Genomic DNA, 27,613 nt, shown 5'->3' with positions numbered 1-27,613 from the left:
TTTTTATCTTTTAATTTTTTTATTTCTTTATCATTATTTATTTATAACTTTTTGCACTTTCAAAAATTTATTTATCCATACATTACATGTATATTTCAAAGTTAATGTATTTATTATATTAATTTACACACTTTGGTTCTGTACGAATGTGTGTGTGCGTTTGTGTATGTATGTGTGAGTACTTTGTTGTGTGGTAATTTTTATGCTGCTCCGCGATTTAATTACTTGCATTATCATTGCATATTCATTACACGTATACAATGTCATTACATGCATATTTTTTGTATATTTATAACTGCACTTACACTAGCACATATATACAAACATTTTTATAAAGAGCATATACATACATTTATATTAAATTTATTCATTTATTTACTAATTGCATTCGTGAGTTTTTCTGTTTGTCTGTCTATTTCATTACTTATGCGTATTTGATTATTATTTAAAGGTTTTTATGTACAGGGTGTGTCATCTTTGGTGTTAGTATGAAAATAGAGAAAAGAATTGAAAAAAATGCTAACCTTTTTTAAACGCGATATTTATATTTAGGCCTCATTGAGCGATTTGTTTGAATACAACATGAATCGATTGGCCGATTCTATTGGCCACAGGATCATTTTGCTGTAAGTTCCATTACTTTTCCAAAATGTCCAGTGTTAGAGCGCTGTTTGCAGTTTACTGGATTAACAGTGCTTTTCAGATCCCTCCACAAAAATATATCAGACGTAGTCCAATTGTTGATCTGTACGAATAGTCACCGTCACCTCTTTTTGTTATTGGTTTTATGTATTTGAAGCTTTTGTGGCAGAAAGAAAATAGTTTTTTTCGCAACGTGTCTCTACGTACATGGAATATACATTGTTATAAAAAAGTAACCGGAAATTGTAAATAATAATATTTAATTAAATATCAGTATTTTTTTGTTGCCTTCAAAATAATCCCCACCCCCCCAACTTTTCATAAGCACATTTTGGAATGGCCTTCAGCTCCTTCAGCGAATTTTGTTTTATCTCTTCGATCGAACGAAAATGGGTTCCATTCCGATGATTTTCGACTTGTTTGTATGTCAAACTCATAAGCCAAAGTGTCATCACCAGTTATAATGCTCTCCATGAATATGTCCGACTCCTCTAACGCCTTTGAAAGTTTAGTACCACCCATATGTTTGTGTATTTGATGAAACTAAACCACGGTAAGGCTTTTCCATCATTCACAACAATTCCGTCCACGAAATTTGATTAGAAATAAAGCAAACTGTTTGACAGGTAGCGCTCATATTAGGCATAGTAATTGAGGACAGTCATACGAACTTAGTAAAATACGTTTTTTGAAATATCATTTTGGGTGATTTTGTTGCATTATGTATATATAGAGCTAAGACCATAATTATCAATTTCTATTGACTATTTCATAAAGCTGGGCAACTAACTAACAAAAATGTTATTTTTCGCAAACACGCTACTATTCATTCACAATTTGGTCATGTTTTAGAGACCTACAGTGGATACCAAAATTCATTTTTTTAATAACGTAGTCAGACACAATATTATGAAATGAGTTTCGTGCCTCATCAAAATCAACTCAATCCAAATCGCCAATATTCCAGTTTATTATTGCGGAGTGAAGTGTCTCATGCCGACAATTTAACTGAGTTGAAGTTAGACATATCTTGGTACCAACTCGATCGACTAAAAACTTTTAAAATTATTTTACATGTCAATGTCATGATCTAATCTGCCTTAACCTACATATAAAAATAAAAATTGGCTCACCCTGTACATGCATGTAAATGCGAGTGTTAACATACATATGTACTTAATTGCAAACATTTATGTCTGTATAACAGTTGTTTTTTAAACACATGTTTTTAAAAGCTTTTTTTCTTGTATTTTTTAAATCATTTGAAACAATTCAACATGCTTTTAATCATACAATTACATTTCTTTGGTTTATGTACATATATATTTAATTCAATTTATACTTTATACTTTATAACTGCAAAAAAAATTCTTGAGTCTGCATAATTTTTTGGTTTAAGCGCGAACATAATGTAAAATACTCTTTAAATTTTAAGACAAGTTCAGAAGATTTACTTCAGCTTTGTATACAGAAGCTTAGGTTGAAACAGCAGAAAAATATGCGGTACCAAATATTGAAAAAAAAAAACAAATTCTACTTAAGTTTAATAAAACAGAAAGTAAAACGCAAAATATTAAATTTTTCATCAGTATTTATTTTTCGCCTTCAAAGTAATCCCCAGCAGACGTAACACGGGTCCGATTCCAATGATTGTTGACTTGTGTGTATGTCAAACTCATAAACTCGTGTCTCATTGGCAGTTATAATGCTCTTTATGAATGTGGTATCGGAATTCAGTCGATCAAGCATGTCCAAAAGACAACCTTTTTACTCTACTTTTTTTGAAAAAAATTTAGTTTTATAGGGACGAGTCCAGAAAGAACGCGTTTCATACCCAAACTATGCACCAAAATCACTCGAACGGACCACCGAGAGCTAATTTGTGCTACTGCTTATTCAAGCAGAACTTTGGAACTAGTAAATGTTTCTGCCGTATAATCTTTTAAAAGATTCTAGGCAGTCAACTTTCTGACGAAAACTGTCCAATATAATATGCTATGTTAGTAAGTTTGGTTAAGAAGCTCGCAATTTATTTCATAAACAAAAAAAATATATATTTCAGTTAACTTTTCTTCACATAAATGCGAACTAGGTTTTTATTCTGTTAAAAATATAAGATTACTTAATTTTATTATTTAGAAGCGTCGTTTGACTTCGTGAGAAATGTGGGACTGAAAACGGTATAAAACTTTGAACTAAATACTTAACAAATAATTCTTGTCAATGAAGGGCTGGAATTATTCTGAAATACTAATTCTATTACAAATCCCTAACAGAATGACTGGCTTCGATTCATTAAATTTAAATTTCCTGTATACTCAGCTTAGGATTTGGCTTTTTGCGAAAGTGACAGGGTGTGAAAAGCTCCTTGAAATTTGTAGAACAGTTGCAATAGATGCTTCGATATTAAAGCAAGGTAAAACATTCAGTGCTGACTGACTGCTATTTATTTTGTTTTTTTTTTCAGAGGCACTGTGCTTCTTTAATACAATAAAGCACTCAAAAGAACCTTTTAATAAAAATTATGAAAATAGTGAAGTAATTCAATGACATGTTAAATATGAAACTCATTTCTTCTAAACAATAATTAACTTAAGATAATCGAGCACTTGCTTTGCCTCACTAAGTAATTATGTTAAATTATATAATCCCGCAGCAGGGATATGCTATCTTTATAAGAATTTTGAAGGAAAATTTATCAATTCTTGTTTGCTAGTGCGCAAATATTTCTTACCCTGCCATTAAAGTATAAGTTTGACAGTTTTCAGACCCTTAAAGAAAGCTCCATCTTGATTTTTGCTAATGCAGAAGTACCAGCATTTTATAACTGAATCTGCGAATTGAATTTTTAATTGAAATATTTGTGCAATTAAGTTTTACAAAATTTATCTATATCTATATACTTTCAGGTTCTTTTCACTTAACAATTAATGCTTTCTGCTGTTGCATCTCAATTCATTAGTTCATCCTTAAACTACATTTTTGAAAGTCGCTTGAGACTCGAGGTTTGTTAAAAATAATTTGTTGAAAAAGTTTCAAATTTCTAAATATATATTTTCTCCCCTTCAAAGTAATCACCACTCTATATATTCCACTTCTGCAACTGCACTTAAAAAAACATATTTCGTGATCTTGTTTAGCTGCTTTTTCGATGTAGTTTGTATCTACTCAAGCGAAGCGTAACGTCGTCATGACATGGGCCTCTTCAGTGTGGAGAAAAAACAAGTCACAGGGAGCCAGTTCTGGAAAAGACGGTGGCTGCGGTCAAATATTCGCTCACAATCAACGATGCGTGAGCAGGGCCGTCATCATGGTGCGAAGCCAATTTCTGTAGTCCCACAAATCCGTCTTTGGCATGAACTCATGAAGCACGACGCCTTCGCAATCGCAGAAAACCGTTACAAAACGATCACATTCGAACTTCACGCGGAAACTTCCATTGAGATGGCTGAGCTTTAGTTTTCGCGTCATAAACATAAGCCCACGATTCGTCAGCAGTTATGATCCTCTGGAGTCTGGTCTTTGGTCATCGTGGACATAGTTCGACATATCTTGAGTTCATTGTCTCCGACACGACGCTGAATTTGAGGCGAATTTGAGCAATTTTGGCACTAAAATAAAGGACAAACGAATTTTTATTTGGCTTCACCCATAAAGAAGGTCAAAATCACTGCGTCACCGGAGGACTTTTGTTAGCGCTGTGGGAGATTGTTTGTAAAGAAGAATTTAATTTTTTGCTTCAATGATTTTACTATGTGTTCTTAAAGAATATAAATTAATACTAAGTTACACAGGTATGCTTTTTTAATACGCCAACATTACTTTTTATAACGGGTGATTCCAGAAGAGGTACTTTTTTCAATAGCCTTTTTTTAACTAATCGCAACACCATCACCTATCTTGAGACCCAGCATTCATTACTGAATAATATTCAACCGAATAGACGATGCCCAGCACGCATTGAAGAAAATATAGCAGCCAAAGCTGAGAGTGTACACGAAGACCGTGGAGAGTCGATTCGACACCGTTGGTAGCAACTCGGACTGACGTATGGAAACGACTTGGCGCACTTAGGGATATGTAAAGTATAAAATCTATGCGGACTTTGATTCAGGCCTTGAAGCAAAACATCACGCGTGTCATTCGCCAGTTACCAGTCGAAATAGTCGAACGAGTCATCGAAAATTGGACTTAACGGATAGGACATCTGAGCCGTAGCTGCAGCCAACATTTGATAAAGATAATTTTTAAAAAGTAAACGCCAAAGAATGTTTTTTCGAATGATAACAAACATTCCCCTTTAAATCTGAATTTTTTGAGCTTTTTGTTTAAAAAAGTAGAAAAGCTCAAAATGGAGCACCCTATACATTAAATCTTTATCTATGTATAATGGCTTTTATTAAAACGAGCTTTCTAAGCTATTTGATAAATCTGAGTATTTATTAAATTAATATTTTTTGGACATTTATAAAATATGAAAAAATTTGGAGGAATAAATTTGTTTTAATGAAAAAATATTGTATTATAACTTACAAAATGTACCGAAATAAACTATAGGTAATTTTAAGTAATTATTTTTTTATTTTTAATACTAATATAAACTTATTTTTGCTGAGTATCAAATGAGTAAATCTTAAAAAGATAAATGAAGATTTAAATAGTTGTAATATAAAAAAATTTAATTAAGTGAATATATGTATACTCACTACAAATAATATTTTAAATTGATTTGTTATGGAAAAACATTTTATTTGCTTTTCTGAACATTCCTTATGAGTTCTCTAGTACTCGCAAGGCGTTGTTCAACCAAAATATTTGTAGAAGATTTAAACTAGCCACTATTTGATTTACATAGCTTTGCGTGTGCACGTGTATGTGTATATGCGAGTGTATATGTATTGGTGTTTATTTGCATTAATTACTTTCGCCTTTGTTTATTTTGCTTAACCGTTAGATTGCGTGCGCATTTACTATTTACAAATATTTATTTAATATCAATTATTCCACAATAATTAACACCTAGAATATTTTTTTTATTGTAAGTATTATATTTATTTGTTTTGCATTTTTCATTTAATTTCTTTGCCTTATTTGCTAAATGTGTTTTTTCTCTGTTTTGTTGTTTTTTCTCACTTATGCATAATTAACATGGTAAATTGTACAGAACAGAATTAACAATATTCAATTACAAACATGCAAATCTCGCATACTTCAATATGCCGTTAAAAAAAGGACAAAAACAACAACAAAAAGTTATTAACTTTTCGCTCATTTATTTGCCAACAGCAGTTCAATTCTTAAGCTCTGCCTAATTAACTTAATTATCGTGTAGACACTATGTATACGCGTGTATATATGCATGTGTGTGTATGTGTGCTTGTGTTTTTCATTACTTAAATAAACTGACTTATAGTATCGTCTCTCCGCCGCGTGCGCTTTTTGTGTCTTCACCGTTTCGCTTTCGCCTTTGCAATTAAAAGCTTTTGTTGCATCGCCTATAATTATGCTTCGCTCCTCCGCTTTTGGTCTCCTAGATAGCTTGGCTCAGCTTTTTCACAGGCCATCCTTCAGCCAATAGCTTCCATTTCGCCACCTCGACTGCCATCGTCTTCATTGCATTAATGCGTTCGATCTGCTGCGATTGAACTATCTGCTGACGTTGGTGGCTGGCTTCAGCCTTAATGTGCTGTAAGCACCGGCCAGGCCAGCTGCCATGCCGAGGAGCAGCGCTTGCGAGCGCCATACAGCACCTGCCAATACTGTCAATTTCAATGGATGCGCTATGCTCTGCGTCGTGAATGTGGCCGTCGTCGAGGCGGCGGAGCTGGCCGCCGAGAAGTATTCGAAGAAATTACGCAGACTAGAGCCGGATGACAATGTCACTGTGTAAATAAGAAGAAGAAAAGGAGTAAGTTGCAGATGAAGCAGGAAAATATTGAGAAGAGCATAAAAGACAATGATAAAATTAAAGAATGTCCAAGAGATTACAAGTTAATACAATGGGTGGATAAACAATGCCGGCGACGGCAGAAAGTGTTGCAGCGCCAGTTGAGTTGTTGAAAGTGCGGAATAAGCGGACGCTTTAAAAACAACACACAATGTAACAACTTTTGTTAATTTTTAATAATGCAGAAGAAGTAAAAGTGGAAGAAGATTAAGTTTTATGGCTAAAAGTTGGGGCTTTTCATTTTATTTTAAAGTAAGTAGCGAGGTATCCATATGATTTAATGTAACACTGCTCAGTTCATTAGTTATGCATTGAGTTAAAATGCCTTAAGTCGATTTAAGCTGTCGTAGCTATTTTAGTTTATGATAAAAGCTTTTGCATGCATTTAGTATTTATTTAATTGTACTGCGATGGTCTCAAATTGCTGCTATTATTTAAGCAGCGTCGAGTTGTGCAAAAGCACGTCAAACTAACTATCATACTTTAACTTAGTATATCCCTTTTTAAGTATATTATATATAATATAATATATTATTTTTTAAGTTGTCATAAATTAAAGGGACTTCAGCTACTTCATTATATAATCATACAATTGTAATGCCCGAAGAGACTTTCATGCCATCCAAATTGATAGTGTCAGAAATGTACCTTAATTTACTCAATTAGGTATTTAAAATTTGTTTTAAAATTTTCTTAATTGTGCTCAATTTACCAAACGAAAATTTATATTATGTTAGAAAAATATTTAAAATAAGTTAATCCCCTTTATTTTATCGCAAAAGTTTGCATATCATTTATGCGAAATAGTTTCACCAATGCCAATTAGAATAAAGCCCCGAGAGTTATTTTGAGATTTGGCAATTAAATGTAAAATCTAATAAATCTCATTTTTGAAGCATAAAATCAGGCGCAAAGTGAAATAAACTGAAATATTTTCCAACTCCCTCAACATATTTTTTACTTTAATTGCCTAAATCTCTATTATACTTTATTTATTCCCATCGATGCAGTGAAAGTTTAAATTGCATAGATACACTAGATTTGCGCCCTCGCTGCTGCAACACGCTTCCACACACGCACACATTCCTACATTGCTGACGTGATATGCTTGTTTGTTAGCAATATTATTGTTTTCGCTTTTATAGTTTCAGTTTTGATTGGATCCCTCGAGTGTGCCGCATAGAGTTGTGAGTCATGGCACACCTATACATATGTACATGTATGCACGTGCAACAAGCGGCGGCACAACTGAGCTGGTTGGAGTATTGCGTTTAGTTGTTTAGTTGCGCAGTTGCCGAAGGGACTTGCATTGAGCTTTGGAACATAAAAAGTTATGGTAGCCAACAATGTTGCAACATAACCAGAACAGATAAAGAAAAAACGCAACAAATATCTGCTGCAACTAGTGTGTGAATGTTGGCAGAAGAAGTAGAATAGCAAAGCGAAAAAAATTTGATGAAAGGAACATACAATATAGATAGAAATGAAAATGCAAGTAAAAAACGGCGCTGAAAAGCGCAGCGAAAGCATTCACACATATATACATACATGTATGTATATATGTTTATGTTTTGCAACTGTATATTCCAGTGCGTATCGGCAGCAGTTCGAAGTAACAGTTGTTAGGGAATTCGCCCCAAACAAATTGCAAATCGCTTACGGCTCACATTGGCATTTGTGCATGTGATGGAACTTTTTCTATGTACATGTATGTGTTTATGTATGGCTGTGTATGGGTGGCCGTTCGCTGGGAATTAGATTTCATCGTTGGGGCACCCCAAGTGATTTATGTATGTATGTATTTGTATGCATCATGGAGAGGGCTGCTCAACACGCGCTAACACACATACACAGGCATGCTCAAACTCATGTACACACCAACACATGCAAGCATAGGACGCCAGCTCAACACAAAACTTTTGCCGGGTCCCAACTGCTTATTCATTTGCTCGTTTGTTAGCTTGTTTCTATTTTGTAACACCGGCGGCGACCTGTGGCTTTGGGGCTCAACTTCCCAATTTTCCACACTCTGCACCTTGCCTGCGCTCCCTCCACTCGGCACTTAATTCCACTTTTCTGTTTAATTCCGCTTTTGTCGCTCGGAGCGCAGGTATGAGCAGCTCTGCGCCGCCGCTCCCCCGCCAATTTATTGGTTGAGTTGTAGTTTAAGCGCATTTTTGGGGGCGTTTTGTGTGTCGCTACGGGAAATTTGTAAGTTATGCCAAGTTGCATGCCACATGCCACACTTAGCAACATGCGACTCTAATCAAATTAAAATGAGCGCGTTTTCTTTGTTGCTGTTTTCAAGTTGTGCGGGATCTTTTGAAATGCTTTTGCGGCAAGCATTTGTTGCAAGCATGAAGAGGTAGTCAATTTAACCGATTGAAAGGTGATTTTGATTGGCACTTTCCCAATGGCTTTGCAGCGCGTGTGTGCAAGTGCTAAACTGTGATTGCAATTTCAGTGAGTCATAAGCATTTTAGTTAAAATTATGTTTGGAAAATTGCCGTTAGAATATGAAAGTTGCAGATAATGTCGCTAAAGCAATAATATTTTTGTAAAATGTTTTTAGAAAACTAATAATTGTTTTGATATATTTTAATTTTGAAAATTTTCGGGATCCCGAAATATTACGGGACTAATTGGTATGCACGTTTTCATTTATTGACTTAATTTTATTAACAAAAGGCACATAGGAATCAGCAACAATAAGAAAATCCAGAATTACTTTAATAACGGGATTACGAAGTTTAGCGACGAAATTTATAAACTTTGCTTCCTCCTGCCTTCATATTTTAAAGATTTTATATTCAAAAAATTGTTGTAGGAAGAAAAAAAACTAATTAATATATGCGATTGGAAAGTGGAATCCTGAATTTTCGGGACTGATATTAAAATTTTTTTCTTGTCTAGAAATTTTTTTTATTAGGTAAAAATAAAAGTTCAGTTTCAATTCGATTGATTGATTACATTACGAACCACAAAATTGAAATCCCGAAATTTCGGTATCAAAATAACAAAATTTTTGATTATAAAATTAGAGATATCAAATATATGTATGTATGTAAGTACCGACAAATGTAAGCGGGTAGCAGCCAGAAGAAACCTTTAATCACGGGATCTCGAAACTTCGGTATTAAAGTTAATCATGTTAGCTTAATTACGGGATCCCGAAAGTTGAATTTCAAAATTTCGGGGTTGTCGGAAGCAAATTTTACCTTGTGTTGTAAAATGTTTATTTCGAAAAGTAACCAACGAATATAAAAATGCAGTAACAGTGAGAAAAATTCCTGTAACAATGGAATCCCGAAATTTATATACCCAAGCTATCATGCATTTGCCATATCTTAAAAACATATTTTGAAAATTTCTATATGTATACAATTTTTTATAACGGGAACCCGAAAGTTGAAACTCGAAATTTCGGGACTTAGCTTTTACAGTTTTATTTTATTAAAGACTATAAAAACACTTAGCACATAAATTCGTGGACACAATCCCGAAAGTTGAATCCCGAAACTTCGGGACTGAAATTTTACACTTTTGCTTTATTGAACACTTTAGAAAACTTAGAATATAACTTCGTGGACACAATTAGTTACTGCAATAGAATAAGTTCCACATATCAGCAACTTTCATAAAGCTTTAGAAGAGCCATTTTGTAATAGACATTACTAATTGCTTTAAGTTCCTTCAACCGGTTCATAATTGAAACATGCATGCATATTTGTATGTTGAATGGAATTTTAAGCCATAGGCAATACTATCATAGTACTTTACTTACTCTTGTCTCGAAAATTAAAAATTGAGAAACAATTCGTAGCTTAAATACAATTTCTTCGAAATTTATTGAGTGACCTTTAACATGACAGTTAACATGCTATTTCGATATTAACAAAAATGCCACAAACACTTGACGCAAACAAATCCATTTGGATTGACTTGACTTCGAGTCATTTAAATAAAATATTGACAAAACAGTACATTTGCTGCCACATTTAATTACAAATCAAAAATTCTTGACGTGTATTTTAGGCAAGTTTCATTTGTATAACAAGACAGCTTTGCTATATTGCAACAGACTTATCAACTAAAATAAACAACAACAAAGTATGCACAGACAGTAAAAGGAGAGGCTGGCGAATAAGTGCTGAAATAATAATTTTTAAACAATTTCATTACAGCACGAGCAAAATTAAATGGCCGCCGGGGAATAACTTCACGAAATGTCACTAGAAATTTAATAAGAAAACATGCGGCGAAACAAAGACGACGAGAGCGCAGAGGAAAAAGAATCAGAATGCAAACAGTAAATAAATTAAAATGGGGTCACTCGGCGCCAAGCGTGGCAGCGCGACGCTCGACCGACTGACATTCAGACGGTCAGACAAAAATTTAAATGAAATCAAATGAGCAGTTGGGGAATTCAATAAACGCGCCAGTGTTGTCAACGCGTGTCAAGCACAGCAAATTGAAATTGGATACAGACAGCTTAAAGGTTCAAGTGGAAATTAAATCAAACACGAGTTCAAAAATTAACTAATATTTATTGAAAGACTGAATGCGAAAAGTGGTCAACTTTCATTGATGTAAATTTTTGAGCGAGTTTCTGATGAAGTGAGTTCAAATGGTCTGCTGTTGGGTCGATTGATTTATGAAGCTCTTGTTGTCAATTTCTTAAAATAATAATTTTTGTAATATTTACCCTGACAGCTTCCATTCACATTTACATTACGCCCAAAAAGCAACTCTAATTAGCAATCAAGAAAATTTAAATTCTTTGACATCTAATTTTAACGAAATTTGCTGCAAAAAAGCATCAATTAGTACCTAATTGACAGTCAATTTGCACAAAATTTGGAAGCTATTCTTAACGTGACTCATGGATGACGCTACTATAATCGATTTCTTGTTACTTATCGTTTACAATTTTGACAGCTGACGGTTCATTAGTTCGTGAATTATAACATTTTAAGTGAAACAATGGATAAAAAGGAATTTCGGGTGTTGATAAAATATTATTCTTTGAAGGAAAAAAAATACAGTTTATGCAAAAACATGATGTTGAGTTGCCGGGCATTGCTCTAGAAAACTGGACCATCAACGATTGATATGCTGAATTTAGAGCTCGTGTAATACGCAGCGTTCACGGTAAACACAGTGGACGCCGAAAAGAGGTTGTTATCGACGAAAACATCAAATAAGTCCACAAAATCACTTTGAAATACCGTAAAGTGTAGCTGTTTGAGCGAACTGAGACTCCAAAGATATATAATGAATGTTTTGGATATATTGTGAATGAATATTTGGGTATGAGAAAGCTCTGTGCAAAGTAGGTGCGTCGCGAGTTCACTTTTGACCAAAAGCAAGGACGGGTTGATGATTTATAGCAGTATTTGGAGATCTTCAAGCATAATAAACACAAATTTTTACGTCGGCGTCAATATGTCACAATAGATTATATATGGCTTCATCATTTCACTCCGAAGTCCAATCGAGATCTCCAAAGTGTGGAAAAACGCAATCGTTGGCTGACAAGATTATGGTGAAAAATTTTGTGATGCACCGTGTCCTCCAGATCTGGTTCCCAGCGAAGATTTCCTGGGACAAGAATTTTGTTTTCAAAAGAATGCGCCCTTAGAAGAAATTTTTGTCGAATGAACATGTGATCGCCAAAACCGAGGTCTATTTTCAAGCAAATGACAAATCGTACTACAACAAGTAAGGAAGGGCTAAGTTCGGGTGTCACCGAACATTTTATACTCTCGCATGATGAAGTGATAATCGAGATTTCATTATCCGTCATTTACATATTTTTTTATTTTGCTGTAAAATTAATTAGATTAGTAGTTCCTGAGTTATGGTTTATGGTCCATAAGTGGGCGACGCCACGCCCATTTTCAATTTTTAAAAAAGCCTGGGTGCAGCTTCCTTCTGCCATTTCTTCCGTAAAATTTAGTGTTTCTGACGTTTTTTGTTAGTCCGTTAACGCACTTTTAGTGATTTTCAACATAACCTTTGTATGGGAGGTGGGCGTGGTTATTATCCGATTTCTTCTATTTTTGAACTGTATATGGGAATGCCTGAAGGAAACGACTCTATAAAGTTTGGTTGACATAGCTATAGTAGTTTCCGAGATATGTACAAAAAAATTTAGTAGGGGGGGGGGCCATGCCCACTTTTCCAAAAAAATTACGTGTAAATATGCCCCTCCCTAATGCGATCCTTTGTGCCAAATTTCACTTTAATATCTTTATTTATGGCTTAGTTATGACACTTTATAGGGTTTCGGTTTTCACTATTTTGTGGGCGTGGCAGTTGTCCGATTTTGCCCATCTTCGAATAATTTCTTATGGAGCCAAGAAATACGTGTACCAAGTTTCATCATGATATCTCAAAGTTACGCTTGCACGGCTCGGACAGACAGACAAATTTTTTGTCACCTTGATCAAGATATATAACCCTATATCCGACTCTTTTAGTTTTAGGACTTACAAACAACCGTTATGTGAACAAAACTATAATATTCTCCTTAGCAACTTTGTTGCGAGAGTATAAAAATCGTATCGAAATCAGTGTATCACCCTGGAAGGGAACTATGTTGAATAAAAAAAGAAATTCGCCAAAAAAATGTGTTTTGCTCGTAGGCAGGGGACTTTTAAATTGACCTGTTAATTATGGTTGGCCAAGAGTTGCTAATTTAAGAGAGAGGACTAAGAAACGAGTTGGAGAGAATGTTTTCTGCCTATCTAATAAAAGATGCTAAGTTACGCACCAGTTATCTCATTTCACTCTCTCCACCTGGCTGTTTTGTGTAGATCAAATCAGCTGGAATATGAAAAACAAAAAGTAAAATAATTTGTTGTTGCAACAACAATTGCCAAATTAGTTGCATTTACATTTCCGCTCGATGCAAACCGTAATTTAAATGCCCAAAAGAATATTTAAGCTAAATTAATTCGTTTTACCAAAATGTTCAAATGTGGAAAAAGCTGAAATGAGTACGAAAGTGTAACACTAAAGTAAGACTGAAAACCGTAAAAGCAACAATAACATATCCGGAGAGCAATATGTAAAGGGTACGACTATAAATTAGTTGAAACCGCCAATAAATACAAAGAGCTATAAATAAAATTGGGTTTAGCAGGCGATATTTACTACAAATGGGACACCGACTACTTCGCTCTCTCTAATGAATGAGAGTTGGTTTTGGAAGAGACTGCTATTTAAGAAGTTTCAAATAATGAAGTGAAAGGGCTAGAGTAATAATAATATTGTATACATGTATATTAGGGTGGGTAAAAAAAAAAAATTATTATTAAATTATAAGATTTAAAAAAAATAAAAACAATTTTGCCCTAAACTAATCCCGTTCAACCGTTTCTAGTTTCAAACGGTTAGGTTTACGAAAAAATCGCAGAGACCAATTTGTAGAGCATTTGATTTCCTTCAAAATCTATGAAACGAAATATGTTATCAAATAGTTTGAAAGCGAGATATGATTTTTTTTGATAATAAAAAAAATATAAAACTGTAAGGTTCACCGCCCATTGAACTTACGAGTTCATATTTGGAGAGCCTTTCGGTGTGTCTATCAACCAATTTTGCACAGTACTAAGTGAAAAAAACATGCGATATTTTGACGCAGCCTAATATATATTTTCAAAAACGAAATTAATTATGCATAAATTGTAAAATTGAGAAATTAAAAAGAATTTGGTGAAAATAATTTTTAGATAATGTATTTCTTTAAGGGGTCGGTAGGGTAATCTGGACTGTTTTTTGAGATTTTTTTTTCATAGAAATTTTTAGTCGACAATAGAACTTTTTTCACATATCATGAGGTATATCGTGGAGTGAATAAACAAATTTTATCGGAATTTTTTGATGACATCTATCGCACAACTAACACAAAAACCCAATTAATTCTTAAAAAGTACGTGAATGGTTATCGTCCTACTAGAATCATGAGAAAATGTTGATGAAAAAGTAATTAACGTTTTTTTTAATTTTCCCCCATTTTTTACATAATTTTTGTCATAACATTGTCAATAAGTTATAAAAAATTATGAGTCTAGTAGGGACGATAGCCAGGCGTTTTGTGAACATTAAAAACAATTAAGCAAATCGGTTCAGTAGCTCGACCGGAATCATGTCCGCCTGTTTAATAAAGTGTGTTTTGAGAAAAACGCGTTTAAAGTTTGAGTTCTGCACTCCGAGCGCACCGAACGTCGAGCGGTATCATTATTTTTGGGCCTTTTTCGAAATTCTCCAATAGTAAAGTGGGTTTCTACATTAATTTTAAGGGTATAAGGGAACAGAAAATGCAAAAGAAATAAAAAAAAATTTGAAAAAAGATTACCTTACTGACCCTTTAAATTATCTTGTTAAAAGGTCAAAATTTCATATATTTTTTTTAATATTTATCTTCCTCAAATATAACAACGAGACTTTGCATTTATACTTTTGAAGAAGATAAATAGTTTTAAAAAATTATTCAAACGTATACATGCAAAGTCACTTTGTTTTACTAATATTCGAAGTACTTAAACCTGAAACATATGCAGCACCAACGGGGAAAAGGGATAAAGTAAAATCAAATGTCACAAAAACTACTCACCGGCGACGACAAAGCAGTACGCCATATTTTTTCCAGTTTTTTTTTGTGATTTCCTAACAAAAGCTTTGCTTTGAAGCAGCGCAGCGGGACAGCAAATCTATTTTCCACACGCTTATGATGGCTTAGAAAGGAAACTGCTTTGATCTTGTGGTGAAACAAAAGAATCGCTGGTGGGTTTCACTATTTTATGATTAAAACTTTTTGTGTGACAGGTGGGTATACACATACCATATGTAAATATATGTGTTTGAAAGTGCTGTTAGAAACTTACTCATACAGATTCAAATATACACTTATGTATATATGTGTATGTGTGTATATAAATGAGTACATTTGTTGTACAGCTTTGACTGGGTATAACATTCAACGGTACGATATTATCGAAAAAATCAATAAAATATTTTTTGTAGAAAGAAGAAATTTTGTATTAGAGTTTAGTTTCCTATAGTTCTTAGAATCTTCGTTTGTTTAGGGCAAAAATTAAATTTATTAGGCGTTTGCCAAAGGACAAGCTTTTTAGGAAAGATTGTATATACATACGTATGTATATATTTATGTGTAAGATATATAGGTTATTTTTTGTGTATTTTCCAGATTTTATGGCACTTTTACGCCTAGAACTGTCTCTGCGAAGGCCTTGCCATTTTATACTTTATGAACCCGTAGGTGCGTACGTGAGTGGAGTGGCTTTCTAAGGACTACACAACAAGACCTTTAGAAGGCCCACTGTGATATCATCGTAACAAAAAGTCCCCACTAACTTGTCTCCTCTCAAAACCACGCCGTGCTGGTGGGGTGTGTATATAAAATGTGATCCTTTTCTTATGCAAAGAAATAAATTGTTAGGACCACTAAGAGACCAAGTCCTTGTTTTCTATCTTTGAACAAACCCTGTGAGACTTAAGTTATATCAAAGTCGCCTGACTATATATATATAAATATATGCTTTGTTGAGAGCACACATCACAACAAGAAGGTTTTTTAATTACCGTACCAACACATACATTTTTTTTTCTAAATATAAATCACTTATGGTAAGCTTTGCTATTCAACAGAAAAGGAAGAGTGACTGTTGGAAGCTATTTAATTTACCTTTGTTGGAAAAAATCTCAGATTAATTTTTCCATTTCTCTATAAGATTATTGTTTTTGGATTGGGTGGTTTCCTTCAAGTTAACTAGTAAATGTTAGTTAACGAATAAATTTTGGAAATACTGAGATTATAAACTGAGAAAAACATTGCGTGTCTAAAGTTGTTCATTAGTCCATTGATAAATGAAAGCCTCTAAGGCATGATTTATTTAGATATGGTATATCTTTGATGACCAATAACCCACCGGAGCCTTTTTCTTCAATCTGTCAACTTTACTTAATTAAATTCTTCTACCTTTTAGAACAGATACGATCGTTAACTTGACGATTTCACCTCACCAAGCATGGTAGATTTCCACGAAAAAACCCTCACCACTCTTTCAGAAATATGTAAATTGCTTATATTATTTTATCATACACAATTTGTATTTACTGAAACTGACTGGTATACTATGAGTAAAATAAAGAAGATCTATCTATGGTAAGTCTGATCCCTCATAAACTGTATTAATAAGACCACTGCTATCAATGAAGAACAACACTGCTTCACAAATAAGCATATTTATTATAAATCGAGCTTCTCGAGTCATTCAAATTAAATTAACCAACAAACTATTAACGGAAATAACTTTAGATATTTATGACTTTGCAAAAATTTTCACGGAAGAAGACAGCTGTTTTGCCATTTGGATGTCAGCTCACCGCCAAAGGTAAATTTAATAAAGTTAAACACTTAATCAGCGAATCTTCAGGAAAAACTTGCCACATAACTTACCTCTCCACACATACACAAACATATATTTTCGCATTAATACAACTAGATATGCTTATGTTTGCATTTAGGTAGACAAACTCACCTCGTGCGGGCACTGGATCCTTTTGCGGTGTGCCCAATTCGATTTCCTTGTACTCCTGATACAAATTACCAATTTGTGCTGTGCAACGCAAAACCAAACCGCCATTGCCAACACCGCTAGCGCCACCACCAACACCTGTATTATAGGATACACCCATAGCCGCCTGACTGCCGCCCAGGTGATTCATCAAGTGCTGGGTATTAATGCCGGCAACGAAATGTGCTGCATGCAATTGCAGTTTCAGGCTCAGTCTCGACGCTATTAAATTGTCAACCGTTCTGATGTATTGCGTTTCGCCCGTTGATACCTGCAAAGTGGATAAGAATAATAATGTAGAATGTGCTACAACAAAAACAAAAGAAATACGCTCAACAAAAATACAGACACATAAATGTTAAGCAGTTGAAGGTTTGGAGCAATGGCAAGTAGTAGTTAAGAGCTAATATGAAGTTACAGTATTTTGTAGTTGTTGTTTTTGCTGTGCTAGTGTGCGAAAATAGACAAAAACAACTGTACAAATTGTCATGTAAGTGCATGAGCAACTCTGCTTGTTAATCGGTGTTTGTATTTGTGTTCGTTTTTCACATATATATGTTTGCGCCTACATGTATGCTTCAAATCTTGGCTGGACAAAGTAGCTACAGGTATCCCTCGAATAACACGGTTAATTGGTTCCGTGTTAATCGAAATCGTGTTATTTGATACTAATAAATCATACAATTTTGGAGATACCGTTCCGTGCTATTTAAAACCGTGCAACTCGAAACTCGAGATCCATACAAATTTGTACATTTGGTTCCAAAGATTAATTAAGAAAACATTAAAAATGAGAACAAATTTTTTTTTTTATTTTTAGTTATAAAATTTCAGTTATACAAAAATAACAAAATTCATTCAATTTAGAAAAGTGAAACTTAAAAATTTTAAAGGTAAAATTTTATAAACGCAATAATTTTTAAATTACATATGTTCAACCACAGATTCAAATGCATTATTGCGTCGTACTACAAACATTCGTTCGAAGGAAAATTATACTCAATTTTTAACAGGTATTTTCGCGACTTCGTGTAATTCGAACTCCGTGCTATTCGAGGGTTGTCGCAATTTTTAACCGCGCTATTCGAGATTTCGTGCAACTCAAGTACCGTGCTATTCGAGGGATACCTGTATTAAGCAGAATATACTCAACTCAGCTTAGCCGGGACTTTAACATTAACTCGGCTGTAGCACATCAAGTGTGGTAAATTTTGTTGTATTTGCTTTTTGTTGTTTCTGTGTTTCTTGTGGCCACTTACAGTTTGCTTTGTAAATTATAGTTGTGTCGTGATTAACGTCATTCGGCGTGAATGTGTTGACATTAATTAATTTGAAAATATTGCACCTAAAGTGAGCAAGTAATAGACCTTACTTATTGGGACAAATGTAGGTAGTACTTGAGATAGGAGTAGAGCGAATTTCATTAAAGTTAGCGAAGGAGTTAAGGAGTTAACAAGAAAAAGTTAAATATTAAGATGCAGTTTTTTTTAGAAAAAAGTATTGTGGTTGCAGAAGTTAATTGAAGTGAAAAATAATTGAATTGAATAATTAAAATTAAGGATTGCAAAAAGTGGTTCAAACCTTGAGATCTTATATATATAATAATAGTTTCGTATTTTGATACCCTGAAAATGGTATACTAAGTTTGCCTCGAAGGAAACGTCGGATACCCTATAAAATATAACCATAAATGATCAGTATGTCGAGCTGTGATCATTCAGCCATATCCGTCTTTCTCTGTATATGCGAAATACTCACTCAGTTTTAGCAATATCGATCTAAGATTTTGGACACCTCATTTTCTCTCCAGGAAGCTACTCATTTGTTGAAACAGCCAATTTCGAACGAGATATCTTCATGAAGCTTCGTATGTGATATTGTTCAAAGCAACTAAACAATATCCTTAGAAATTATTCTGATCGAGTCAGTCTATCATACCGTTGACATACAAGCTGACCCATCAAAATCAAATTTTTGTAAGAAATCTTTTTTATTTTGAAAGGGTATAATAGCTTCGGTTAAAGCGAAGTTAAATTTTTTGACTGTTTTAAGCATTTTTTAAGCTGCATTTCATATTTTATACCATTTTGTTTTAAATGTAGTTGCCATTGGGATTTTTTTTTTAAATTTTGCTGCATTTTATACAAAATTTTCTTGATATGTTTTGTAAAAAATGTAGCAGTTGTTGAGATGTCTACATCAAAATGAGTTAATTTTCAATAAAAATTGGCTATCATCATGAACTGGACTCATATTCCGTTCTATCAGTAAGTTTTTTTCCAGAGCGCACATATGTATGTGTGCTACAGTTTAGGTGCTTGTTGTTAATTTTTTTTGAAACTTAATTTTGTGTAAGTATAGTCTGGAAACTGAAATAAAAGCCAGCAAACATTATGCTTCCGTTAGTGTCAATAAAAATTTATTTAACGCGAAAAAGGCAAAAGTCTAACTCTAAAACTATTTCTCGCGTTATTAAACGCTTTGAGGAGGATGTGTGTATTGAAAGGAAGAAAGATTCTGGCAAAAAGAAGAAAGAGGGGCAACATGATCGTGAGAAGGTTGTGACCATTCTCAAGAAAGACCCAAGCATTTCGGGACGGAGATTGGCAAAGAAGGCTGGCTGCTCAAAATCTTTCGTACGTAGGACGTAGAATGAGGCTGACCTGAAGACTTACAAGGTACAGAAAGTTCCGTATACAAACGCCGTCAGTTACGAAACCACAAAATAACGAGCTTAGAAGCTGACAAAAGATTTTGCTGCATAATGGATGACGAGACTAACGTTTTAGCGAACTTTTCTCAGCTACCTGGACAGGAATTTTATACAGCCGATTCTCGAGTGTGTTGCTGAAAAATTCAAAGCCAAAAAGGTGACCAAATTTCCAAAGACATTTTTTGTGTGGCAGGCGATTTGCAGTTGTGGCAAAAAAAGCAGCTCACTCGTTACATCGGGTGCAATCGACAACGTAACATATGTGAAGGAATGCTTACAAAAATATTGCTCCCATTTTCAAGCCAACATGAAGTGTTCACATTTTTTGGCCTGACTTCGCTTCATGCCGCTATAGTAAAACAAAGAGTGTTTCCAACGGAGTGGAGTGATTTTAGCATCTAGAGAAGCGAATCTACGTAATTGTTCAAAACTAAGGACGATTGAGAGATACTGGACTTTAGTAAAAAGAGAGATGAAGTAAACAAAAAAAGTGACCAAAGACTTTCAAGACTTTGAAAGAAAGTGGTCTTCAGCAGCTACGTGAGTATCGGACACCACCATAAAAGCACTAAAGGACGAAGTTCCAGAAAAAATAAAAAAAGTGATTGGTAAGACAGCAATCCCGTTTTTCAAATTTCAAATAAATTTTTTTAATAAAATATTTCAGATTATAAAAATCGGACTGGTTTTTAAATTTCTTTATTTATTTGTCTATTATAAACTATTATTTTTTAAATAAATTTCAATACCTCCATATACATATATTATAGGACAACGGTAAAAACAGATATATCATATTTGCGCTACTGACAGTTTTCGCTCATATCCTTTAATGTTTCGCGTTACTAGCAATAACAAACCACTCCAACCATAATAACCAAGCCAGCCGTTTTTGGTCACTCATACGCAACGGCGCACCGCCGATACGCGTTGTAGGACAAGACAAACAAGAGCATTTACGATAAAACGCACATGCGCCTGCCATAACCGCTATGTTTATAAAAATTTAAAAATTACAAGCGAAGAAATGGAAAAATAACAACAAAGAAAATTGGTAACCGAAATGGGATGTGTGGCGTGGAGCGAAGTGTATACCAATTGCAATTTGTCTGATAGTTATTACGGCGATGGGCGAGTAACTGCAGCAGAGCCTGGTCAGCGTGAGAGCACGCGTGTCAACATGTGTCGCCGTGTGTGTGGTCGTGTAGTAAGAGTGGCGATTGTGTGTGAATGTGGGCAACCAGGCGACCAAACAACAAACCAACGAGCAATAAGTACATTTTCGCCGAACAACATTGTTGATGGTTGTCAGCGTTTTTGTTGTTTTTGAAGTAACGCTTTTATATACAAAAACACGAGTTTATATTTTTGAGTTTTTTACTTTCGTTTCTGACTTTTTAAGTGCATTGACGTTTTGGCAACTCTTACCGTGCCAAAAATGTAACAACAACAGCAAAAAATACATACACGAACACATTCACATATAAGTATCGACTCTTTGTGTATTCATATCGCAACTGCTTTCCGGTCAGCGAGGCGTCCAAAGCCGTCCGAACGGATGCACTTCGTCATGCACGCTGTTTGTTGTGCAACAACAACGCCAAATTGCTCAACATTGGTGCATTCATCGGTAGCATGCTTGTTTATGTGTGTATTGGTGTGTGTTTGTGACACGCGGACAAGAAACCGGATTTGCTTGGCTTGCAGTGCGGTTGAGTTTAGCTGGCTTTCGCTTGGGTCTCCTGCTTTGCTTGTGGTGACAGACGCGGTCTCGGGTTTAACCTCAAGTCGATGCAGTGAGCGCACGCATGCCTGCACTTGCAACATAAATAACTGGTTATATAGCACTTACGTACATATAAACTTCATCTTAACAGTCAGCTGTACATACATAGTATATTGTTTGAGTTTTTTCTCTTTTTCAGATTTTCACTTTATTTAATGCGTCCGTCCAATCAACTGCTGCGTCCGCTGTCAACACATATCACAATTTTTATTTCCGCACAAATGGTTGCAAGTTGCGTTCAAATGTGATGGCTGCTTCGTAGCAAGCATTAAACATAAAGTGTGGCTTGAGATTTGATTGGTGAAGTTTTCACATTTAATGATTCTGGGTTGACTGGTTTTTGTATGTAGTAACTTTATATGTAAAATAAATGTCTTGTTCTAATTTCAAATGTTTTTCGGCGAAACACTACCCAATGTGTTATAATGGTTGTGGAACATACATCTGAAAATGTAAACAACCTATGGTTTGCAGTCTAGTGTTTTCAAATCGGTGGTTTTGATATAAGGTCTGAGGCCCAACAGTCTAGCAGTGAACCAAAAGACGTTAACCGAGTTCCTCCCATTTACTATTCTGTAGTTACTGAGACTGAAGTACCTGTGCAGCCTAGCAAGCACATCAATCTTACAGTTTGCTGCAATATCGCTATGACCAAGCACTCCAACCAAGGTAGTCAGAAAATAACTGGATGAGGTAAGGAGCCTAAGCGTCCTCTGTCTATGATCTATTATGAAGAATATTATTTAAATTTTGATCTGCGAGTTTGTATGGCAGTTAGAAAGGGAAACGAAGCATTTAAAATTTTGAACCGATAACTTAAAAATAGGGACAAAGTCAAATGTGTCGAGTTAGCTCGTCAAGCTGATCATTTATATATTGTATATACATTGCAGGATCTCCGAAGTTGGCTTGTGAAGGAGATAGATCTAATCAGAGGGCTTATGAATGGAGTCGATACTCACACAGTTCTGCTCCTTTCGTTTATACATTTAGATCTATTATAAAGAATTTTATTTAAATTTTACTTTCAAACTAACACTTGTTATACGAAGCATTTAAAATTCTATACACTATGAAAGTCTAATGTGTCAATAATTATTATTGAGAGACTTTTTTGGAGTCTGATAACAAAGCGTTTCCATATCTGCAACCAAATTATTATTTTTAACATTTCTTGTTATAGCTTTCTACAATTTTATGAGAGACTTTTTTTGTCTCAATTTTTTGACGAGTGTGCTTTGTCAACTACATGAAATGTTTAGAGAAAGACACCAAGCAAACAAAGATGCAACTCTTGTGCACTTGACCCGCAGTAAAAAGACTACGCTGAAAGCATCTGGGGTCTCCACGGAATGATACACTGAAAGAGGTATCGATTGTGAAGCCGCAGAGTCTGTTGAAATTCGCGTCAAGCACAGGGATCCTGAAGAACGCCTACTCCTCATGAATCTAGTACCTGAACTCCATCTGCTATTGAAAAAGACCAAAACCGGTCTGTGCGTGGCTCAATGGCCTACCAGACTAGCCTAATAATAAATATTATATTTTTTCACTTTGTACCACAGTTTACTCAAATATCAGGCAGTTGAAAACAATATGTCTTTGAGAGATCAGTGAATTTTAAACGATCATTTGGGTCTGAGAAAAGTGTAAGTTGGTTTCAAAATCACAACAATTTTTCGAAAACCAGGGTCGCAATAACGTCTATGAAACAATGTTTTCCGACTACCAGGATGCAATGAATCGTATTATTATTAACAATGAGCCTTGGCTCCATGATGACGACCCAGAAACAGACGATCAATCAGCCGAATATCATAGCAAAGATGAAGCGAAGCCGAAAACACCACGTCAAAAGAAGTTAAAAATAAATGTTTTGTTAACAATTTTCTTCGATTATCAAGCTGTGGTGCATTCCTTCCGACCAACAACTTTTCGTCCCAACAAAATATGAGAAAAATGTATATTATGACCAAATTCTCAATAAGACGAATTTCAAACTTTTAAGAGAAAATATTTGGATTTTGGTTGTTTACAGTGCTACTATTATCTTTCCACTCGCACAACGATCCGCAATAATACTCTCCTTTAACGAAAAGATTTATGTACCCAGCGAAAATCCAATACTATTTTCCAAAGCTTTCTACCTAACAAATTTTTATTTTTTCTACCAAATCATTTGTAATACAACTCTGCGGCATTTCCTTTGCGGCGTAAATAACAAAAATCCAATATGAGCAAAACTACAACAAAAAAAAAACTACGCAACCTAAAAGCACTTACCGTAAACCTGCAAGCAAGTGAAGCGAAAAAAGCCTTGCTATGCGCGGAAGTCTAAGCCTACCGAGAAAATAAGAGAAACTAAATATCCGCTTCCAATACCGCAAATAGAGTTTTATTATTTCTCCAAATGCGCCAGCAGATTTTCAGCTTCCGTCACGAGCTTTGTATGCAAATACACCGTTTTTTCGCTGCTTCTTCGCTCGTTTCTATTTTTTCATCTTTATCCTTTTTGCTTATTTTGCTGCACTTCTGCATATGAAGTGTAGCGGTAACACACGCGCCCACACATATGTGTGGCTGTGGGGCATTTGAGAAAAAAAATAGAGAGGAAACCTTATTGTTAACACCTGCAGCGTTATAGCGGTGTGTTTGTGCGCGCCGCTGTGGCGCGACAAAACAACCGAACTGACACGGTGACAGGCGAAAACATGGTTGCTCAAGCGACACACCTCTTCTCCGCCGGCCACGGAATGTTGTGGCGGTGCGCGTGCGAATTTCCTGCTGTGCTGCCTTTATTACAATGTTGCTTTTGTTTTCCACGGAAACCTTATTGCATTTGCCATTCCCTTTCTTCAAACACTTTTTTCGCATGACTTGCGGTTATTTGTCGTTCATTGGAATTTCCATTTTGTTCACTTTTTTTTTTACTTTTCCTTTGAAATCAATTGTTTCATTTGCTCGGCGATGGTGCCACATGCTGTTGCATGTGTGGGAAAGTGGAATGTTTCCACAGTAGGGATTGTGCTGCGTTTCTTGTTAACTATACTTATGTAGTTTTACGATATGGAAAATTTAAAAAAAAAAAAAATGTTAAAATTACCAAAAATTGGTGACTGAATGTCACTTTCGTTACACTCTGAGGCAGTTTAATATTGTGTTGATAACTTTTTTTGAAAATTATTCTCGATGTTAAGACCGGTTACAAAGATATTGGCTTGAAAAAATAATACTATTGATATGTACATATATTATTTATACCAAAGCTTCAGTTTCTAAAGTTGTTTTCGATATTGTTAGAGAAAAAAATTTATTATTTATCAAAATATTTTTTCTCATATAAAAATTGGAATATTTTATTAGACTTTCAACTTAAGGCTGTATCTCCAAAACTATCACTCCGATAAACTCGAAACTGTAGTACAATATTCTAGAAGGGTTACAAAATTTAGCAAGACAATAAAAAAATCGATTTTTTGAAACCCGTAATTACATTTAACTCTTAATCAAGATATATTTAGTTTTTTCATTACAAAAATGAGACATTGGTAAAGGCTTGTCCATAAGAAATATAGTATTTTATACTCTCATACAAACAGGTCATAAAAAATGAGCTTTTGAAACAAATCGATCTTAGCGCCATCTGTGGAATAAAAATTCGGTCGACATATTTTCATACACTGAACTCTTAAGTTTTAAAGACACCTACCAAATCGTGTCATAATAAAATGTTTCAGGAATACTACTTTAAATAATGTACATTATAACACCATACTACAGGTTGCTAAAGGACATAGTCCACTTACTAAGCAGTCGCTTCTAGCTGATTGTCGTTATGTTCGGAGACTGTTTGCTACGCCACCTACTGAAATTCCAGGATAGCAGTATTTGTGTTGTCACAGTTCAACCAGAAGAAATGGTTTCCATTCTATAGTAAATTAATTTATTTTAATAAAAAATAAATAAATTTTGGAAATATGTGTAATATTTTAGCTGTAATTAAATTTAAATTAATTTTAAACAAAATTTTAACAAAAATACTAATATTCAAAAAGTAATTTTAAAAGCCAGTTGTTTAATAATCATGTGGCCGCCTAACTCTTTCAAACAATAAAGACCGACAAAAATGTTGCCTACATGCAGGCGCATTTATAAAAAAGCTTTATTAACTTGTGTTCGAACTCTAGCTGTAAACGAAAGCAAAAAAGCACAAAGTTCCAATAAAGCATAAACAAATAACTACCTTTTTGTATAGAAAACCGCAATTTCCGCCATTTTATGAGCTGAAACAAGTGAACACTTGAAACTATTTCGAAATTATAGCGCTAACAAATGGCTGGTAGCCAAAAACAAATTGGAAATAAGTTGAAGAGTCGAAATAAATTCGTTTGATGGCACTTTAAAATTCTGCAAAAACATTAAATATCTTTTTCAAAACTCGAAAGCAGCACACTCAATGCGCGCTTACATTTGTAACGGTTAAAAACCACTTGAAGTAATCTTCTTAAGTGAGCTTTCGCTTTTCAAATTGCAACTAGCATTACTTTTTATAAATAACGGTACATGCGTTTTTGCGTTTTCGCTGCGAGCACTTGCGAGCATTTACACTTTTATTTTTAGTTTTTTTTTACTTCTTCATGCCACAAAAGCTAAAAAGTCTCATTAAAGTGCTAATTATTCTCTAAAAGGCATACAAAATGCACATGTGTGTGTGTGGCTGTGCGTGTGTGTGTATGGGCGCCTGTGCATAAACATATAAAAACAAATGCTTAGAATAACGATGTTAAGTGGTTACATTCGTTGCGCAATCGCAATTGAGGTCAAGGAAAGCGAACTGCGAATGGCTCAGCGTTACAGAGAAACCGCAACGACCACAAGAAGTCTCCAGGCAGCTGATAGCTAATGTGGCCGCTTGCAACAACGGTACATAAAGAATGTGTGGTGCCGTGCGCGCTTGCACCCGTGAAGTGCAACAATGCTGGCGGCACCTTAATGACCGTCATTTAGTGGGAAATGCGGTCAAGTTTCTATACGCTTTCGAGATATATATAAATAGTTGGTGTAGTGGTGAAGTTCTTGGTGGAAAAAGGGTATCATAGGTAATTAAAAAATATATATATTCTTACCACAAAATATTTTTGTATATTTGTGAAAATTTTGAAATGATTTTATAAATTGTACTATTTTATTTAATTTCATAAAACTATTTATTTTCTAATTTCGTTTTCTATTTCCTCTCAGCTATCTTTTATTAATCGGTTTCTGCACTCAGCTAATGCGATCTGTTAGTACATTTATCAGATAATAGTTTACATCTCTCAAAGAAAAAATTTTTGACAAAAAAAAAAATATATTTCCAAATATTTTTTGAAAATTAATTTAGCATTTTCAGAGAGTTGGAAAAAAAAAAGGTTAGCTTTATATATATACATTTACAGCATTTTAAAAGCAAAAACAATTTATTTGAACTCGTGAATTTTTGAAATAAAAGAAGTACTTTTTTGAGAGCAGTTTATGCTTTGAGCCTATTAAATTACTAAACATTTTATAAATCATATTAAAGGCAATAAAAAAAATTAGCTGTGGCTACAACGAAGCTTTAATACCCTTTAAAAATACAAAAGATTCCTTACAAGATCTTGATGCCGATGGTTCAGATTATACGAGCAGATTCTTGGAAAGAAAAGAACGTGCGTAACATTTAAAATCGATATCTCCATGATTAAGGGACTAGTTCGCGTATACATAGGCGAAACAGATGAACTGACTACGGATAGACTGAGGTGGCTTAATCGACTCAGCTCATCATGCAAATTTTTCCATCTATGTGCTACAAATGTCATTACAAACTTAATACAAGTATACCCTCTCCAGGGTATAAAGCATAAATTGGAAGGAATGAAAAAAAAAAAACAGTTATA

General features: G+C 34.5%; 1 protein-coding gene across 1 annotated transcript in view; it reads right to left on the bottom strand.

Moving 5' to 3' along the window:
• Window positions 1-415: 415 nt before the first annotated feature.
• Window positions 416-27,613, bottom strand: part of LOC126751405 (uncharacterized) — a 222,691-nt gene continuing 195,493 nt past the window's right edge. The window contains exons 6-7 of the mRNA XM_050461652.1: window positions 17,158-17,464; window positions 416-6,524 (exon numbers count right to left, since the gene is read on the bottom strand). Of these exons, the coding sequence (XP_050317609.1) occupies window positions 6,289-6,524; window positions 17,158-17,464 (543 nt within the window). The 3' untranslated portion in view covers window positions 416-6,288. The remainder of the gene's footprint in view (window positions 6,525-17,157; window positions 17,465-27,613) is intronic.

The sequence above is a fragment of the Bactrocera neohumeralis genome, chromosome 2, assembly GCF_024586455.1.
Source record: "Bactrocera neohumeralis isolate Rockhampton chromosome 2, APGP_CSIRO_Bneo_wtdbg2-racon-allhic-juicebox.fasta_v2, whole genome shotgun sequence".
NCBI lineage: Eukaryota > Metazoa > Arthropoda > Insecta > Diptera > Tephritidae > Bactrocera > Bactrocera neohumeralis.
This window is presented reverse-complemented; position numbering and strand designations above follow the sequence as displayed.